Source organism: Oryctolagus cuniculus, chromosome 13 (assembly GCF_051225735.1).
Source record: "Oryctolagus cuniculus isolate XC-2025 breed Fujian yellow rabbit chromosome 13, ASM5122573v1, whole genome shotgun sequence".
Taxonomy (NCBI): domain Eukaryota; kingdom Metazoa; phylum Chordata; class Mammalia; order Lagomorpha; family Leporidae; genus Oryctolagus; species Oryctolagus cuniculus.
Genome location: NC_142879.1, coordinates 9,030,315 through 9,051,288, shown reverse-complemented (window position 1 = coordinate 9,051,288; position 20,974 = coordinate 9,030,315). Strand labels below are relative to the sequence as shown.

The following is a 20,974-nucleotide window of genomic DNA, read 5'->3' as shown; positions in this document are numbered from 1 at the left end:
TATAAAGGAGGAGAGAGACAACATGCACCAGGAACATCTATCTAAGAGGAACACCTGTGCAGCCCCCGAGAGAGCCGGCCGGCGGTGTGCCGCTCCCCCGCGGAAGTGGGGAAAGTGGCAGGGGGAACCGCCCTTCCACGGAGGTGGAAGGGACAGTAGCCAACCCGGGAAGAACCAGCAGCAAACCCGGGGAGGGCCGAGCAGACGAAAGAACAGCGCAGGGTCCTGTGTCGTTCCTCCACGAAGAAGGGGAGCGACATAATGGGGCCGTGACTTGGATAGGAAGCCTAGGCAGGGTTTAGTGTCGCTCCTCCACGAAGAGGGGGAGCGACACCATTGATTGTCATTCCTAATGGTTCCCCATTACAATGCAATGGTATATGTGAAAAAACCATGCGAGAAATATAGTTTGTGTGACTCTTTACTCATTTAATTATGTATTACTGAGTGACAACAGCCCATGTTTTTCACATGGATGTGAGAGGACTTCACTTTAATTGACGTTGTTATGAAATAAGTTACAGGAGTAAAGCGATCCCACATTAGATATAACCGGGGTGAACTGTTATGTAGGGATTGTGTGGATGAAAGCTAGGGATAGAGTTTTTACATTGGAAAATAAAATGTGTTGAAGACTGATGATGATGAGACCAAATTGTCTTTGTTTTTAGAGCCTCCCTCTAACCCCCCAAGGATTCTTTCTAGTTTTCCCATAATGTTCATTTTGATGGCTCCAGCTAGGCCATAGCCTACTGGATTGTGAAAATTGGCAGATCAGCTTCCATATAGACAAAAAGGAGAAAATTCAACCCAATTTTCAAATCTAGGATACTGGACTAGAACTGTTGTTGAAAGTCCAGGAAAAATACCCAGACTGTCCCTCAGAGTTATTCCCAGAATGCCACTGAGTTTCAAAGGCCAAGACGATGTTAAGCTTCATTAGAAAGGATGTTGAAAAAGAAACAGAAGACAGTGTTCTCTACTTTTATTAACATGTACTCTCAGCAAGAACACGACTGGTTACAAAGTCACTGTGCCATGCAAAAATAGAAAAACTAGAGAAAAGGATCTGAAATTTTAAAGGTAAGTGGAATGAATTGTACATATAGACAGACCAAAACTAAAACTCTAAAAATAAAGACACAAAGAAGTTTAGGAAGGCAAAATTTGAGACTAGATCATGTCTGTAATACCTAAAGATTTTAGATTTTTACAGCATAGTACCAGTATTAGAAAAGTCAGTTGATTATATCATGAGGCTGAAAAAAAAAAGATACTTTCTAGACAAGTACAAGAAACTATATTTCTATAAACTTGGAATGATTGATGAAACTATTACTATTTGAAATACAAGTAAATTCGAAAGGATTTTAGATAAATTCATAGATTATGTTTCCACAATGGATTGTTAAAGAAGCCAAGATTCTTTCAGAAATGTATCATTTAACTTTAGGTCTGACTTAGGAGATGGTAAGCGTAAATTCTATAGGAACTAGAAGCAAGTGGAAAACTCTGTTTGGAAGAACTCTTACCACCTGAGGGTCATTTCTACTTTAATCTTTTGTAATTAATGTTTTACCACTTAAGTATTTTGTAATTCATGTTTTATTGTAAACATCTCTTAAATCTGATGGAAACATTTTTAGAAAAAGACATTACAGAGTCCTTGAATCCTATGTTATCAGGAATTTCAGTGTTGTTATGCACTTTTTGGAAATTAATCTTTTTATTTAAAAATTTCATCCAGAAACACTCATCAGTGATAACCGGTGAAATAAAATAACATATGGAGTGAAAGAGACATAAATAGAATTGCATATGAAAGATATAAATCTGGTATTTTATTGGAGATTCTTACTTCCAAGAATTCCAAAATTGTTTTCTTTTTTGTCCAAGTCAGAAACAAGCATTGTCATTTGGGTGGGGAGGGAATTGAGGAGGCTCTGCTATTGAGGGTATTTTGTTGAGATCCTATTACAGGTCATTTAACATCCAATTTTCAACAAACCGTTTTGACACCTGCTGTACTGTTAGGCACCGTCAGGCACCTGCTGCTTCTGGGTGGTGAAAGTATGATTTGTGCCTTCCTTCACATCATTAGTGAAACTTTCAGAGGCAGTCATTGAACATGACGTCTGCCTCCATGAAAATGAGAGAGAAGCTGCACACTTACTATAAAGGGACAGTTCAACTATCTGAGGATAGGAATTACGCTTTGGTATTTAATTGTAGTAACTGGTTCGTGTATAAGTGTGTACTTGGTTCTGCCATGCACACGTTAAGGCTTACTAAATACTTCACAACCAGTTTGTATCCTGTCTGTGGCATCCCTTAAAGAATTCGCAAATGCACAGGAATATTCTATTTGCATATATTTAAATGTTTATTTTTCATGAGGAAGGGGAGACAAAATTTTGTCTATCAAATGAATAATTTGTGAAAATACAAAATAAAGCATGCCATTTTTTCAATCTTTAGTTGCTAAACTATCTCAAATATAAATATCCATAAAGATATGTGCAAATAAAATATGTGCAAATAAAAGGGAAGCATATATGCTGTGTTGACCATGGCTTATTATATTGACATGAAATTTTTCATACTTTTGACAGAATGTTTATATGAAAAAATAAATATAGGAACATGTAAAAATTAATGTATTTAAAAATTTTGAGTTTTATAAACAAGTCCCAGTGCTGAATCAGGGAGCAGATACCTAACTTCACGACTGAGTAGATCGTGAAGTTACAATATTTGCTGCTTATTTATGGGGCAGATCACTACCCTGTGGTACATTACACAATGACTTATCATGTTTTTCCTTTCCTTTATTTTCCTATTTATACAAGAAGCTCAATATTTACATTTTCAAGACCCTTTTCATACATAAGTCTATGTGATGCCAGTGATTGAACCAAATGATATATTTTGAAAAATTTGGTTTGTATAGCTATAAGACACACATGTAGGTATGCATACATGTCTTGCAATTAAAAAAATAATTTGAGAACCATAGTAGCTTGGAGAAACAAGACATTTTTAGTAATAATTAAAAAGAAACAGTTGAATGCACTAAATGGAAAGTTGTGTTTTGTTTTAAAAGTTCTCTTTTCACAGAAGTGAGCTTTTGAATAATTCCATTGATATTTAAAATCACGTACATGATGCTAAACAGTCTCACACTCTGCAACATGAAGATTTGTAGTTCCTTGAATTTATAAGAATACCCAATTATGGTTCAAGATATTATGTCTCTATAAAGTGTCTCTGTACTCTCAGTAGGAGATTTTTAAGTGCCTGATAAGATGAATAAATACTAAGTAAGATTAAAATTTCAGGCTTGATATTTTAAAAATGTACTCCTGTGTGAGGGTAAAAATATATTTTCTATGCCCTAAAACACCTCATATTTTATTCGTATATTTAAAACATTTTGGGCTTGAAGTTTAGTGATTATTAGTTTATCATTTACCTTCTTCACAAAAAAGGGAACCATTTTTTATGACTTCCAACCTGTTGGCTGTTTACCAGTTTCTTATAAATCTCTGACTTTAGAAATCGAGGAAAAGAATCCTTGGCCATGAGGCTGTAAATTAATTTTTGAGCCTCATCAAAGCATTTGAGAGTTGGTTCAGCAATATTTTTTGAGATGAGATCCCTGGTGCTGAAGTCAATGTTAATCTGTGGAAAATAAAGGTGTATATCATCAGATTAGTGTAATCAAAGGATACACAGTCTATTCAGTTGGCAGATACACATATTATTTGAATTTTTTCTAAGCACAAAAAGCAAATCTGATGCAAAACAACAGAAAGATCATGCACTGATTGTTCTGGGATGTAGAGCACATGCCTGGTTTCATTATTTTTCGTAACACAAGAGGGCTTGCATTGAGGTATAAAGTAATTAAGATGATACCTTACTTAGAGATATAGAAAGCAAAGTGGAATAGCAAGAAAGAGACTTTATGATTTTAAATTTCTTTTCCCACTTACCTTTTTTTTTTTCTGGTAATTTGACATGAATACCTAAAATGTGCTTTCCATAGGCAGAACTATAACCAGAATTTACAAGGTTGGCTTTCACCCATTCCCATTCTTTATAGCTCCTCTTTTTGCTCTCCACAAAATCGCACTTCTTTCTCTTTACCAAAACTTATCAAGTACACTCTCTCATCACTGACCCCCATACCTCCCACAGAATGTCTGTCTATCTGCCTGTCTGTGTGTCGTCTATCTTCTTGACTCCTTTACCACTGTCAAACATAGGTACCCCCGACATGGTATAATGGAGATCTGTTATATTGGCATATAATTTACTTGAAATATGTGAAATTCCCTAAGGCTTCTTATGGAGATATATGCCCAATTTTATATATATTCCAGGATATATTTTAAGAAGCAGAAATTTTCACATCTAAGATATACAACTTCAACTGAAAATATTCATGAAGTTTTTAATCTTAAAAACAAATGCTCACTGAGGGTAGTACTGTCTCTCTGTTACTCTTCATTCTATTGTCCAGCATTTAGTAGAATATCTACCACATAATAAGCAATCCATAAATAATTATTGAATACAAGTAAAATGTCTCTTGGTAAAATGGGAGACATTGTCAAAATGCCACAATTTTGGGATCTGATAGAAGAAAGACTGCAAATGAAAATTTGTGCTGCACAAAATTGAGGTTTTAACTGTGGGCAGATAGAACTATAGGCCATCAAATCCCCCCTCAGCTGCTTGCTGTTTGGATGAATGAACCAAGTTCTATAATTTCAATTTCCATGGAGTGAAAGAAAACAGTAATAACACCTACCTTAAAGTGTCTTAAGGATTAAATGAGATTAGAAATATCAAAATATTTTAATATTATTCTAGAAAGAAGACAACAAGAATTTAATCAGAAAAAAATCACTGGAAAGCCGCTATTTGCTCACAGATGTTTATTTCACTAGGGATTTCAGTTTCCCATTGATCACAGGATGCACCTGTGATTTTATTCCTTTCGTTCAAGATCAGATGCTGAAACTCCTTCAATGCCTCATAGCCTACAATTGATTATCCCTCCATAGGGAGAAAGATGGTGCAGGGCCTTAGAAAAACAATGTTATCATTTTCCAATATGCCTCCTAACACTTCTGACTTTGTAGCTTGAGTGTATTACCCTAACATTTATGAGCTCTGCTTGCTCGTTTTCCATCTCTGGGGAGTTTTTGAGTCATATGATAGAGGAATAAAGGGGACATGGGTCATTGCCTTATTGGTTCCACAAATATTTATGAGTGTCTGTTATGTGCCAAATCCTCTCTTTCTCTGGGGAAAGACGACTAACAACACAATTAGCAGTGTTATTTTAGAGCAAAAGCTGAAGGAAGAGAAACCATTCCTCTAAGAATGTTATGAATTGTTGAAGAAATGTTGGAGAAAATGTTATGGCAGGAAAAACAAAACCCGCCAACAAATGCAGAGTTTTGGTGCAAGAGAGTTTGTTAGCTTCTGAAGAGCCACTTATGTTCAGACGGCTGGAGCGAGGTGTGTGAAAAAGGATGAGGTTGAAAAAGGAGATCCGGGCCAGGTTTTTTTTTTTTTTTTTTTTTTTTTTTTTTTTTGCCAGGCAGAGTGGACAGTGAGAGAGAGAGACAGAGAGAAAGGTCTTCCTTTGCCGTTGGTTCACCCTCCAATGGCCGCCGCGGCCGGCGCGCTGCAGCCGGCGCACCATGCTGATCCGATGGCAGGAGCCAGGTGCTTCTCCTGGTCTCCCATGGGGTGCAGGGCCCAAGCACTTGGGCCATCCTCCACTGCACTCCCGGGCCACAGCAGAGAGCTGGCCTGGAAGAGGGGCAACTGGGACAGAATCCGGCGCCCCGACTGGGACTAGAACCCGGTGTGCCGGCGCCACAGGTGGAGGATTAGCCTAGTGAGTCGCAGCGCCGGCCGGGCCAGGTCTTGAAGAGCTTTGTGCTGCGATAAGGAGCTCTGGTTTTTCTACTAGAAGCCAAGGAAGACACTGAAGGGTTTGGAGCAGGGAACTGGCATCAGAATAACTTGTACAGCATCATGCCTCTTCATAGTGGGAATCAACAGCCATCAGTAATGATTGTTATCAAGCCTGTTTCTTGTGCTGTGGAGAGCATGTTCCTGCATTTGATTATGTTGCTGATTCTTTTTTAAAAAACAGATTTATTTGGGCTGGCACTGTGGCACAGAGGGTTAAGCCACTGCCTGCAGTGCTGGAATCCTTTATGGGTGCCAATTCAAGTCCCGGCTGCTCCACTTACAATCTGGCTCCCTGCTAATGTGCCTAGGAAGGCAGTGGAGGATGACCCAGGGGCTTGGACCTCTTCTATGCACATGGGAGACCCAGATGAAGTTCCTGGCTGCTGGTTTTGGCCTGGCCCAGCCCCAGCTGCTGTGCCATGTAGGGCCATGAGCTTCATCTGGGCCTACCATGTGGGTCCAGGGGCCCAAACACTTGGGCCATCCTCTCTGCTTTCTCAGGCACATTGATAGGGAACTGGATCAGAATTAGAGCAACTGGGGGCCGGCACTGTGGCGTGGTGGGTAAAACTGCTGCCTGCAGTGCCACCATCCCTTATGGATGCCAGTTCGAGTCCTAGCTGCTCCACTTCCGATCCAGCTTTCTGCTATGGTCTGGGAAAGCAGTAGAAGATGGCCCAAGTCCTTGGGCCCCTGAACCCACCTGGAAGACCCAGAAGAAGCTCCTGGCCCCGGCTTCCAATTGGTGCAGCTAAAGCCGTTGTGGTCATCTAAGGAGTGAAATAGCAGATGGAAGACCTCTCTCTCTCTCTCTCTCTCTCTCTCTCTCTCTCTCTCTCCCTCTCCTTTCTCTGTGTAACTCTTTCAAATAAATAAATAAATAAATCTTTAAAATAAAAAAAAAAAGAATTAGAGCAACTGGGACTCGAATCAGAGCCTATATGGGTTGGTGGCGCTGCAGGTGATGGCTTACCCACTACGCCACAGCATCAGCCTTCAGTATTTTTAAAGCACCATCCATTATTTGTTTAATATTACGTCCCCCATAATGGTGAGTATAGCTACTTAACCTGTTCAGGTACTCATCAGGGGCATTTTTACTGACAGTAGGACCAGTGTATGCCTGCCTCATGGTGTTGCCTTATTACTGTTATTAATATAACCAGAATGAATACTTACAGTAACCCTTCATCTTGTATAAAAGTCCATAGCTCTGATTTTGACACTCACAGACCTTACAATGTGTTCTCAACTTACACATTTCTTCTCTTCTTTGTTTTCTGCCAAGTGAGACAATTGCTTTCAACTTCCTTGCTTTTCCCACCTCTGAACATTTTTCATACCATCCTCACTCTAACTTAAGGTCATTTCTTTTCACCTAAGTCTTTCACTGTTCTTTTTGTGCCTAAGGTTAAATCCCAATGCCATCTACCACACAAAGTTATTTGTGAATTTTTTTCTCTTCTGACTTCTCAGAGAACTTTGTGTTACTGAGACAATATTTATATTTTATGCATTCTGCACTGAGTCTTGAACAGTGTAAGGACTTGATAAGTAGATGTTACCTCAGTCAAATGAGCACATGGTTGTATATTTGTTTTAAATCACATTTAAGTTTTAAAGAGATACATTTCACTTCAACATTTTGATAATTAGTTAATACATTTGTATTTTTGAATTATCACTCTTATTTTTCTGACTCCCTGTTTTCCTGCCAAGGAACTGCCAACATCAGCTACTGATAGCGAAGTGATGAGCAGAATTACTGTTCCCAGGAGATCATCAGTAGTCTTATGAAGATGTGTCTTGGCAATTCAGCTTAATGTCAGTGACAAAACATTACACCCACATGTTTATATAAATGTCATTATTTTTCTCCAACTTGTTCAAGCTAGAAACATAGGAATCATCTCTGACACCTCTTTTTTCTGTGTGATTTCTCATCTGGTGTGTGTGTGTGTGTGTGTGTCTGTATATATGTAAAAGTTTGATATTTTTCTGTAATATCACAGTGATCCCTTTTATTGTCACTCTTTTTCCAGGTTAAGCATTTATAACTAATCTTGTCCCTAAACACTTGCATTTTTTTCTTTATACTGGCTCACTTTCTAAAATCCCTTTGTATCCAAAAGTGTATCTTGTGCAAGTTTTCCACCTAATAAGTGATTTAGCTTAAGTTGAACTGCTTCCAATCGACAAATTTGATTTCTTAAACAGATTTTGACAAACAACTTCTGTTAATGTGAAGTATACAGTCTGATTTTCAGGAAGGTATATTTGTTACCACAAAGGGAATCCAGTAATTCTCAACATGGAATCAACCTTTTATTTACTATCTTTTCTATATTTCTTCAATGAATCCCCTGTCCTCCACATATACCTTAACAGGACAGAGCAGATCTGAATTCCATGGTCTGTACCTTGCATTTTCTTTTTCAAAGTAGTGTCTTATTTTCTGCCATGGCAAAATATTTTAAGCAATGGTATAAACTTTATAACTAAATTATTTTTATAAATATTTGTGCTTGGGGCTGGTGTTGTGGCACAGCAGGTTAAGCTGCTGCCTGTAATGTTGGTATCCCATAGTAGTTAGTGCCTGTTCAAGTCCCGTTGCTTCATTCTGATCCAACTCCCTGCGAATGCGTCTGGGAAAACAGTAGAAGATGGTCCTAGTGCTTGGGCACCTGTCACCCACATGGAAGACTTGAGTGGAGTTCTAGCATCCTGGCTTCAACTTGGCACAGACCTGGCCATTGTGACCATTTGGGGAGTGAACCAGTGGATGGAAGAGCACTCCCTTTCTGTCTCCCTCTCTTAGTCCCCCCCCCCCACCCTGTAACTCTGCCTTTCAAATAAATAGATAAAGCTTTTAAAAAAAATTAGTACTGATGATCTAGGTCTTCATTTGGCTGCTGAATGCTTAATGTACCAAAATAGGACTATATGATGGATAATGTATCCCCATTTGTTGGGGTAAGTAAAGGCTAATGTGTATCTGGAAATATCTCTTATTTCTGGAATTTATTCACTTGGAATATTTATTGAGTAGGTGCTTAGGGACTGTGATAAGAGCTGAAGGTAAAAAGATGATTAAAAAAAAAGTCAGCCAGGAAGGCATACTTTGGAAATCAATCCAAATTTTAAAATGCTTTGTGAAAGAAAAGCTATGTGAAGGGATTGAGACTTTAAGTTGATCTTTGAAGTATTATTTTGAGTATGAAGTGTGACAAAAAAGGGAATTGTACATGAGAGAGTAACTAGAAGAAGCCTAATAGGTTTGAGGTCAAGGACAGGGAGAGTTGGGAGGGAGATCCTTGAAGGTATCAAAGGATGTTGAACCTGCTAGGGTCATGTTAAGGAATTATCACTGGCCCCCACATAGTGCAATAGCTAGTTGTGGATAAAGGGAGAAAGTCAGGAAACCATTAGAAGTTAGAAGATCGACTGGATAGTTTTGAGTGGATCAGGTGGGTAGTGTCCCAGGAAATTAAGAAAGTGCATACATTTCAAAGATACTCAGAAAGTGGAATAGATGAGGCTTGCGATTGAGTCGTTACACACTAGGGTAAGGGAGGAAATCTTTACAAATGGCTGCATTCTAGAGATACCTTAAAGAATGACAGAATGTGTTAATGGATTGGATATGGAGTTTGAGAAAGAGAAGAGTCAAGGGATGACTATTGTCTATGTGGGTAGAAGAAAGTTTTGGACAGAAAATCAGGATTCAGATTTGAATTAAGTTTGAGATGCGTTTTTAAAGTTATAAGATTGGAAGAGTAAGTATGAGCAGAAAGTAGGAAAGGCAAAATGGAGTTAAGTTTGTGGCAAAGTGGAGTTAAAAGATAAACTTATTTTCATGCAAGAACAAGTTTGAAATCCGTGCACAGGTTTTTCATAACACACATTTCCATGCATTATTTGAAGAATCGTTGTGATTGAAAACTGTCTTCTCTCATTCTAATGCACGTGGGGTTATGAACACAAAATAGCAAAAGCAGTTTCTAAGGAGCATTCTGTAAGGGAGGAGGGAATCCAGTTCCAGAAGCCAATTGAAGTGATTTCCACTAAGAGGAAGTGATAAATTCTCCCTAGAAGTCAATTCTAGTGACATATGGGGATAGGCCAACACAAGGTCTTGTCTTTTCTTCTCAACTCCCTTGAAGATTCAGTAACACCAGAAAAAGAAAAACATTGGGAAATACATGGAGAGGGTCTTCAGAAAGTTCATGGAAAATGTGCATTGTTTTTGAAGTCCATCTTTCCAAGAATTTTTTGAAGTACCCTCCTGTGTGTGTGTGTGTGTGTGTGTGTGTTCCTTTACCATAGTCACTCCTAGCCAGGGGAAGTGTATGTGAACTGTATCCCAACCTTTGCATTCATCTCCAATGTGAGTTTTGGTTGCGATCTACCAGAGGTTTCTTGGATAAACTTGTACTTCCATAGACAAGACAGATGAGCCAGCGAGCTGCAGGTCTGTTGGAAACAGGCACCTGCTAGGAGGTGACCCTCCAGAACCACGTGATTCAAGGCACTCAGGAACTACTCGGGAGCTCTAAGGCAGCTGAGACCTTCTCAGCATCTGAGACTGTTAGGTTCAGAGTGTGGGCTGAACACTGTATCAGTTAATGAAGTAAACAAGGTTATGGCTATAGTATTTATTGATTTAAATAGGGACTTTGTTTGTATAAATACTCTTTAATTTCAAGAATTTTGAGAAACACAAGATCTTTTTTGATTATTTTTCAAAAAGTCATAAATTATTTTAGATATCTGAAATCATCCTGCTGCCAGTTTCAGAAAACGAGACACAGGGTTGTGATTCTTAGGCAATGGCAGCTGAGACGTCAGCACAACCGCTCAGGGGCTTCTAAGTCCTGTCGTTCTTGAAAAGGCCTTGACAGAGCTGACACTGACACAATCCACCGCCTCCAAAGCACTGCTTTCTGAATGGTGTTCAGGGTAGCTATTTAAAAACAATTCTATTATAAAGATCCAGTATATGTTAACACCCATTTGCTTTTGTTAACTGAAAGTTGTGCCAAAAATTAAAGGGGAAAAAGAAAGGAAGGAAGGAGGGGGGCTGCTGCGATAAGGAACTGTGATTATTTTAGAACTGTAGCTATGAGATACATGCACTCTGTTCTCTCTATATTAATAAAAATTTAAAAAAGCAAAGTCATGCAAGCCGAATTCCTTTGTTTACATCAGCAATTTTAAATTCGTTTGACTTTTGGAAAATTCTTTTAGCAAGGATACATTTTAAAGTGGATCTCTTGGCTCTCTTGTGACCCTGAACTGTGTTTTATATGCTTTTACATAATTTGAATGAAAAGTTTTCAATTGTGCTCTCACATTCAAATTGGATAGGCTTTCCTCATTCAGAATGTATAGTGTAGCAGGAGACTGCCATTATGCAAAGAGTGTGTGCATGGCTAAGTAAAACACCTTACAAAAAATGGGGCAGACATCTTAGACCTTAAAAATTACCATTCAAATTCAAGCCATCTATAATCATGTTTTTTGGTTACCTAATTCAATTTAATCACTTCTGACACCTCTGGTGTGACTTCACTTTTGGCATCATTAAAGGTGAACAAATATAAGGATGGCTATTAAAACTGAGAACACCAGAGTTTGCAACAGTTAGAAGAAATCTATTCATGCCATCCTTTGTTATCTTTGGCTTTGGAGACTGAAATAGATGACACAAGTTGGAAGATAGTACTAACACCTTAAATTGGGCAGGAAAAGTGAAAAAAAGATAGAATTTAAAACCATCTTGATTAATTAGACAAGAAGTCAAAGCAAAGATGGCACTGAACAGAAACCAGATGCCTCTGCAATGTCTGTGGTGCTGAAGGAGCTGACACATGTGAAATCCTAACGTATACAGATCGCTGAAAATAGATGCATACAAGCTACAGCAGTGCTGGCGTGGCTGGAAGGGACTTGGATTGACTGGTCCTTAGCAACCACAGCCTGCTACACCAAGGTTAGTGCAGTGGCACAGGACACGCGGAAGTTGGGAGAACACCTTAGCTTTTCGTCTTCGAGCTGAAGTGCAGAAATTGTTTTTTTTGAAGGCCAGAATGATACCGCAGATTTATAATAGAAATGCTGTTTTTTTGTAGAAGAAATACTCCTGACACTTTTTTTTCCCTTCTAATACCATATTTGAATCTGGGTTTCAAAGTCTAAGAAGTTATACAAATTAGACTATGAAAAGAGAAACTTATTTTAGAAAGAAAGATAGATGCTGTGTGACCAGAGAATTTTTATACTTCTACCTTTAGCATAAACATTAAGGTTCCCACGCTGTGTGACAAATGCCTAAATAATAGATCAAGGGAAATTTGGAAGCTGTTAAGTGTGACCTGAAGACCTTCCTTCCCATGGATCTTAATGATTGCAGGGCCCATCATTGTATCACAAAGACTCAGTTCATTTTTCACCTGTACCTTGTGGATGGCTGTAATGCCTCCCTAGAAAGTGAACATGAGATCAGAGATGATCCATACAAATGCACTGTGGAGGTGTTACTTGCAGTTCCTTTGGCCATGCTTTTCTCTCACTGTCACCTTCCCACTCTGTGTCTCTTTCTTCCTTTCTCAGACATATTTTTATTTTAAGAAAGAATAGATAATAATCCAGAAATCACTGGGATCAAGAAAGTACAGATGTCACCATGCACACTCAAAGCCAGACAGTACTGGTCTTGTTTCCCTCCTGGTGGAACAAGCACTTCTATGTGCTGGCTGGTTCTTTGTTAATCTTCTATCCTTTTCTCTTTCTGTCTTGCCTTGATTCCCTCTATCTATCCTGCAATATTTTCTCCTGAGCCAATCTGGGAACAATTTATGCAATGAGTAACTCTTTTTATTGAAGCCTGCTGATTTGGTAAGGTGCTTTTACAACAAGCATTCACATTTACAGTTTCATCAAGTCCTTTAAAGTGGTTTGTCATCAGATATTCTTGGAAGCTAGCTAACGATTGTTTTCCGATAGATTCGATAGCACTTATTTAAAACTACAAAGAGATTAAAATGTTTTCAAAACTGTCTGCATGATATAAACTTCAGACACGTCTATCACTGTCATCTACCCCATGTAGATGTATTCTACTTTTTCAGGTAAGGAAACCGAGACACAACTAGATGAACTAGCTTACCACAAGATTACCCATGTGACAGGTCAGGATTTGACTCTCCATATGTCTGGAAATCACTCAGCCTTAGGCTTCCAGCTATACCATATTATTCTCTATTGATGTAGGAACCAGAGAGAAAGGAGAGCTATGAATGCAGCTGGCGTTACTATTATCTCATAGATAACTGAAAGTTCACTTTCTATGAACAGTCTTTGCCTATTAGGGCAGGAAATTGACAACCATCATAAAATCAATATACAGAAAGAGATCATTTAGTAAGTTTAGTATAGCCTGTGAATTGTCTAATTGCATCAGTTAGTATTACTGTTTTTTATATATATATATATATATGGAGATATGAAGACATAAGATATGTATATCTTATGATACATATATCATATATATATGTCCATATATATATATATATGGAGATATGAAGACATAGGTATTACTGTTATATATATATATGGAGATATGAAGACATAAGAAATTGAAATTAAGTAAATGGGATTTAATGGATATCTGGTAAACATGACCTTGTCATTGTTTTTTATTTTAAGATTCTCTACCAAGGAAATTGGTGTAATTTGAATTCTTTGAAGAACCAGTTATACAACCACAGCTGAACAGGTAAAATAGTCTTTTATGAATCTCATTATCAAATTAATTTTCTATGTATGAAAATCATATTTTCCAACATACATCTCAGACATACTATCTAGTCTTGTCAAGTGTGCCTTCTAGATAAATCTGGAACATTACCAACCATTTCTTTATCTCTCCTTTGTTGCCTGTTTATTCGACCTCATTCCCTACCCTCTGCTCACATGAACAATATCCAAATACCTGCCATTTCCAGGACATAATGAGTTTTTTCCCTCAGCGCTGAACCAATGTACTCTCACACTGAAATACTTCCTTCATTTGCTCTCTTTACAAATATGACATTTTTTGTGATCTACACATCTTATATGTGAACCCCTTTGCAAATCTATCTCTTTACTGACAAAGTAGATTTAAACATTCGTTTCCACTGTGATAGTAATGAACTTTTAATTGTGGTTTTATTATTATACTTCCTATTGTGCATTTGACTGCTTTTAGTACATATCAGTCTCTACTCTGTGACATCATTGTGGGAACAAGCACTCAAAAAACTGGCTTAATGAATAAGCATACTAACAGCTGTATTAAATTTAACACAACTGACGGACTATAGAGAAATATGTTGAAGGCTACATTTGATATAAAATACAATAGGCAAATGCTCTTCAGTGACTTGGATTGGAAACAACAGTAAAAAATAGGAAAGGGACTTACTATTTCAAATATATATTAGATGTATACTTTATACTACATATTAACATATTTGTCATTAATAAATTTTGTCATATCCTGTGTAATGCTTTTATAAATACTTCAGAGTGATAATACTTGAAGAATAACCATAAATTTAATAATATAATACATAGTCAAAATTAACTAGCTGGGCAAGGTAAAAAAAGCTATAAGAGTTTCATATCCTAAAATAATAACCATACTATTTAGTAAACTTATTTCTATAACATTTATTTGAGAAGAATAGGCTAGGAGAAAAAAAAACTCATTAAAATTGATACTTTGTTATACATTTTAATTCTGCTATAATTAAAATATTATATTTCTTAGTAGGTTTTTCATATGCAACAACCATTATTAGCTAGATGGATTCATAAAGTCTGCCTTTTAGCTCAGTCTCACAATAAACAGAATATCTTTAAGGTTGTTTTCAGAGCCTTATAGGGAGTGGAGCATTAATCAAGTTGACAAATCTTAAATGCTGTATTTTCAAGTTTCCAGAATTATTTATTGATTTTTTTATTGTGACTTGGAAATGAATGTTAAAATAGCTCCATGGGAATTCAAGTTTCTCTCCCTTACTTATGAATTCTAGACCATCCTTCAGTAGTTTCTGTGTTGGCCAGTGTTATACTAGACTAATACCTGCTACTGCAGTTATTGTCCATCTAAAACTTGAACCATTGATATGATAACATTATGTCCTGGGTTTTATGAAAATGTTTTGCATTTCATCTAGTTCTGTTTTGTCTCCGTATGTACCACCACCACCATCTTTCTCCTACCATGAATCCTAATTTAGGATAAAAAAATATAGTAATTGTCACCAATAAGGATGTCAGTATTTCACCTCTGCAGAAAGATGGCTTCTAGTAGTACTTTATGTTTGGTAGTAGTAGTTTAGCAGAGCTTATGCATTAAAACTCCTTGCTAAAATATCCAGCAAGGAACCCAGAGCAGTTTTAAAATATAAATTGCTTAAACTTTACAGTTGAAACTGAAAGAGAATGTGAAGAAGATCATGGTTTTGGTCCTGAGATTTGCACAGATGGAATGCTCTTCAGAGATTCTCATTGTCATTCCTTGCTTCTCTGTAAAGCCCTTTGTGTTCCCCTGAGTTTTAGGAATTACAGGTAGGTCTGGAACACATGACACAGTGCCTCACACCTTTGGCACATTTTTCAGAAATGAAGGTGACCAAAAGAAATGAATAAATCAAAGAAATGAAGGTGGCTAAAACCTCCCTTTGGAAAGTAAAACATGACTATATGCCATAAAGTGGACTCCAAAATACTAAAAATGGATAATTTGTGTGGTTGCTTGGAAGATGCTTTGTCTTCTCACATATTGATTTTTTTTTTTCAAAAAACATTAAGGAATGCTGTCTCACGTTGACTTTGGTTAATTCCATGGTGAGCCAAAAGAAAAAGAAACTGCCCTGGAAATCTGTCAGCATTTTGAAGTAGAATTTCTCTTGGGTTCACTTTAGAGCTGTTTAATTTGTGGCATCACATACAATTTTCCTAGAGCCCACATGTTGTGCCAAGAAGAGAGAAATATTGGTCATATCTTGCCCATGGTATGTGTTGAAAATATTTAGTGAATTAGTGAAAGACAGAATCATCTTAAGGAATGTCTAATGGAGCCTACTGATGTTGTCTAGTGTCAAGCTCAGGGCCTTGTAGGTGGATTTAATGTCTTCCAATTGGGTCAGGTCTGACAGAGGACGGGACTCTGCTCCGCTTGACATGGGTCACTTACCTCTTTAGGTGCGTCAGCTTCAATGAATTCAGAATAAATCATTTGTGCTTTAGAAGCAATTTTTTCTGCACTTTCTGTTTTCTTGAAGTCCTCACAGGCAAGCCAGAACTCAACGTTTTCTTCACTAAATTCTGATTTTAGAAATGTTCGAAAAGCATCTAGACCAGCTATAAAATATATTTGAAAAAGTTTTGTATAATATCACATAGAGTAATAAAGTGTCCCAAAGGAACACACTATATACTGTAAGCATTTATTGAGTATCTAGTGTCAAATATTTATCACCCCCATAAATATAATCTATCTAACTTTATAAAACCTCATTGGGTCAATAATCATAAACACCAAATATTTAGCTATATATTTCTACAATTAGCTCCATTATCTATGGACTTTTTCTTTCTAGATCTGAAAAGTCTTGGCGTTGTGTTTAGGAGAATATTTTCATGATAGTTACTTCTTTGGGAACTTCCTAGACTTTCCTTTTTAGACTCTTTGCCCTGAGCTCAGGTTAGGTTCTTGGTGTTGTTGTGACTTTGGAGTAAAAATGTCTTTGTTGCTATGAATTGGTGAGAAATACAGCTTGACACTCAGTAATTAAACTGCATTGGTTTGAGCTTGGAGAAAAGAGGCAGGGCTGACATTATTGATTTTGGATGAATATAGTGGTCAATGGTAATACTTATACCAAAAAAGCTGCAGCAAAATGTTTCTCTTCTTTATGAAGAGATAGCAGTTTTAATCCCACCAGCAAATAAGTGGGCTTTGTTGCCTTAAGCAAAATGTCAGTGCCTCCCCTCCTTCTCTGTGGAAACTGTGTGTGGTATTTTCCTCCTACTCCTTTGAGTTTTCCAGAAACTTTAGACCAGGGAATGCAAATGAGTCCACTTGCTTACAGGTTCATTTCCTTTGGCCTGACTATGATATTCATTTAAGTAAATTTATTAACTTATTGAATCTGTAAAAATTAATAAAAATGAAACAAAGAAGTTTAGTAACCGCAGGCAGGGCTTGTAATATGGGATTCCCATAGTTATCATATCTGTTTATCTTACTTGAACCATGTTTACAACATTATTCTTTGCTCCTATAGAACTCATGAACAACTGTTTCAACCCTTCCTTCTCTGTTTTCTTCATCAAAATGTGTCCCCAAATATTGTCTTTTGAACACCCCAAGCTCAATTTTTTTAGATCATTCTTGTTAAATATTTCAGGCCTGAGTGTGCCTCTAGTTAGAATGCAAACTAGAAAGATGAGCATCAGATTCCCTCTGTGCCTTGAACTCCTGTCGCTCAGTCACAGCTCTTCCGCAGGCAGTATCTGTTTGCATCTGCGTGAGGAGGGACACAGCACTGTGTTTGGCGATCACAGAGATTTGCCTTCCAAAACATTGGTGGCTTTCTCCTGCAGCTGCCCGATGCATGTGCTTGGAGCAGTTATGCCCTGATTCCAGGCTGAATTTAATCCTTCAAGTTTAAAATTAGAGGAGAAACGAATGTATAGAAAATCACAGGGTAGCAAAGAGACTAGAGAAGAAGAAAATGTAAAAGTTGATGGGACTTAAATCAGTTTATATGTTGATGTGGGTAGGAAGCACAACTAAACGTTAGAGAGAGGATACAGAAAAGGCCTTTTGGAGCCAAGAGTAAAGTGTCTACAAACACTGGATTAAAACTCAATTAACATTCTTTACCATATAAAACAGTTGAAATAACAGATCACTGCAAAAGGTTATCAGGTACCAATTAAAATTATCAGAAATATTGGAGAGTATGGATGCCATTAATATCTGAGCACTGCATAAAATTCAATTCACTGCACATTTCTTGAATTTAAAAATACACTCAAGAAGCTTCCGCTACATAAGTTTAGGTTATAAAAATCCTGTTAGTAAAGTCAATTAAACACTTCCCTGAATGTGGTCCAAACAATGATGCATTTGAGATACCTAAACAGAATCTATGCTAAAATCTATTTCACATGGAGGATAAAGTATGCCTTAATAATACTGGAAGAATATTATAGATCTATACGTGCAATATTTCATGTATGTCATTAGGCATTTGAAACCTTCCCCCTTATTAGGATTGTCTAATTCATTCTAAAGAGACGAGAAGTTAGAGATCAAGAAACAATGGTTGCTTTCTCAGGTGCTCCAGTTCAATGAAGGACTATTCTGATTTACCAGTTAATGACTTCTTTCCTCCTTCCATCACTGGTTTAGGACAGAATGACTCAAAACAGACATCTAAAACTGAGGATGGTTATCTAATCTTGGATCCGATATTTTATTGGACTACTTTTCTGTTGTATACACATAATTTGAGAATGCAAATGCAATCTCATACATTTAAAATCGTTCATTGAGAGCACTCTCCATAGGATGGATTACTACTGGTTAGCTCCAACAGAAGATGTAAATGGAATAAGGCAGTAATAGGGGGTGAAAACTGTACTAATGACTGTGCTCAGTACGTGCAAAATAGTCTCAAGTTGAAAAAACAATTATGTAATTTGGTGAACTATTTAGCAGTATAAAGCATCAAAAAACATGTGTGATATTGCTGTTTCTCTAGTATTATAAAAAGCAAAACCAGAGGGCTATTTAGATAAATCTGTGGCTTTTTTATTTTATGTGGGCATGAAATACAAAATCCCAGGAGGTGTGCAGACGGAAGAATTTGCCTTCATCTCAACAACACCCCTGCCACCTCTGTTCTCCAGTGTTGCTGCACACTTGGAAGCCTGCCAAGTCGCAACCAGCAGAGGTGCTTTGTTAGACTCAGCTGACCTAATGTGTCCCCTTGGTTATACATTTAGGAAAAAATGCCACTCCAAACTTGGGAAAAATGCAGTTACATTTACCTTATGTCTTTAATATTTATCCTTAGATGGATTTTGGGAGTTACAGAATTATTTTATTTTCATGTTCAGGAATTAGTCATCTAGGAATAATAAATCCAGAGGGTCTAAAATTTATCTAATTCAACCGAATTTTATAAATAAATAAACAACTTTGAAGAGTTTTTCCAGCTTAATCATATTTTAAAATTTCCCATTTTTTAACCTTATCAGTTTGGAAGAGAAATTCTGCTGCATTAGTACAAACAATACTACTTTATAAACATATTCAATGTATATTATTTGTAACATAAGTGAAAGTTCTAGATATTCATGTGACTGTATTGGATATAATGCTTTTGTATAAAGACTGAGATTTTTTTTATTTAAAATTGGCAAAATGACATTATTGAGGCATCCCATTAAATATAGTGTTTTTACAAGTATATATATATTATTTATTTATTTATTTGACAGGTAGAGTTATAGACAGTGAGACAGAGACAGAGAGAAAGGTCTTCCTTCTGTTGGTTCACCCCCCAAATGGCCACAACAGCAGGAACTGTGCCGATCCGAGGACAGGAGCTAGGTACTTCCTCCTGGTCTCCCATGCAGATGCAGGGCCCAAGCACCTGGGCCATCCTCCACTGTCTTCCTGGGCCACAGCAGAGAGCTGGACTGGAAGAGGAGCAACTGGGACTAGAACCAGCGCCCATATGGGATGCTGGTGCCGCAGGCGGAGGATTAGCCTAGTGCGCCACGGTGCTGACCCCCACAAATGTATTTTAATATACACACGAGTGCTGTGTATTTAAGTAAGTTTTTGTTTTCACTAAAAGTGAGAATAGCTCAATTGAAATAAGTAGCGTAAAATACTTTTTATTTTAGCCTACAGAACACATAAAACAAGTGATCTACTTAAATTTTCAATTTTTAATAGCTTATAGGTGTCATTCATCTTGTATTAAAGGAAGTCATTATATACATTAAAGGATAGTCTAAGAAAATGGAAAATATCAGACTTACTGTTTGGAATTTTCCTTTGTTTTGCTGTATAGAATTTCTATAGAAGTACCTTATACTCAGGTTAGTTGCATTTAGACTCTGGAATTCTATACATTTATGTGACTGTAGGAATCTTATACTTCACATGTTGTTCAAACTCATACTTTATCATCTGAAACCTTTGGAATTTAACTGATTAGATTTAACTATTATATTTTTAAACCTATTGTAGTTGGCTCTTACCTTGGTTGGCTAAAAGAGTGTCCATATTTTCAGACCAGGCCATTGATTCCATGGTTGGTGACCTGTAGAAACAACATCTACCCTTGACAATAGCATTGTTATCTTTTTCTTTTATAACCTATAGTAATATTTGAATTATGTGTACTTTCTGAATTACATAGCTTAAAACAACTTTATGCCATTAATCAGACAGCAAAAGATCAGCAAAAAATATGTAATGCTTTCACAGAGTACAGCTAAAGCAACATGAAGTGGGATGTAATTTGATATTACCAAATTATTTATTGATTCAACAGCCAACACTGTGGATAATTTTTGCAAATTCTAAAAAAAAAGGCACAAAACGTATTTGTTCTGTGGAGTAAAAGTGAGTTTCTTCTTAACTGTGAATATATTGATAATTTATGTGATAATACCTTGTCTATTTCTGCATAATTATTGTAATAATAATGATTATGAGTGAATGAACTATTTTCTAAGTTTTCACGGTCTACAACATTATTTATTTCATTTGTGTGCATCTCAAAAAAGTTTAAAAAAGTTTTAAGGATTTCTGACAAGTGATGATCTTGAAAACATTTTTCATGGTATTTCAGGAAGTATTTGCCCTGCTCCATGTCAGGCTTAACTTCTTAGACTG

The 20,974-nt window shown here is 37.0% G+C and overlaps 1 protein-coding gene across 1 annotated transcript; it reads right to left on the bottom strand.

The window, feature by feature from the left end:
- Positions 1-1,401: 1,401 nt before the first annotated feature.
- Positions 1,402-20,390, bottom strand: RGS21 (regulator of G protein signaling 21). Its single transcript, XM_070056203.2, has 3 exons — positions 20,335-20,390; positions 16,244-16,410; positions 1,402-3,681 (listed from the first exon to the last, which is right to left on the bottom strand). Exons 1-3 carry the CDS (start codon positions 20,384-20,386, stop codon positions 3,478-3,480), a joined length of 423 nt encoding a protein of 140 aa, XP_069912304.2. The 5' UTR covers positions 20,387-20,390; the 3' UTR covers positions 1,402-3,477.
- Between the last annotated feature and the right edge of the window lie 584 nt (positions 20,391-20,974).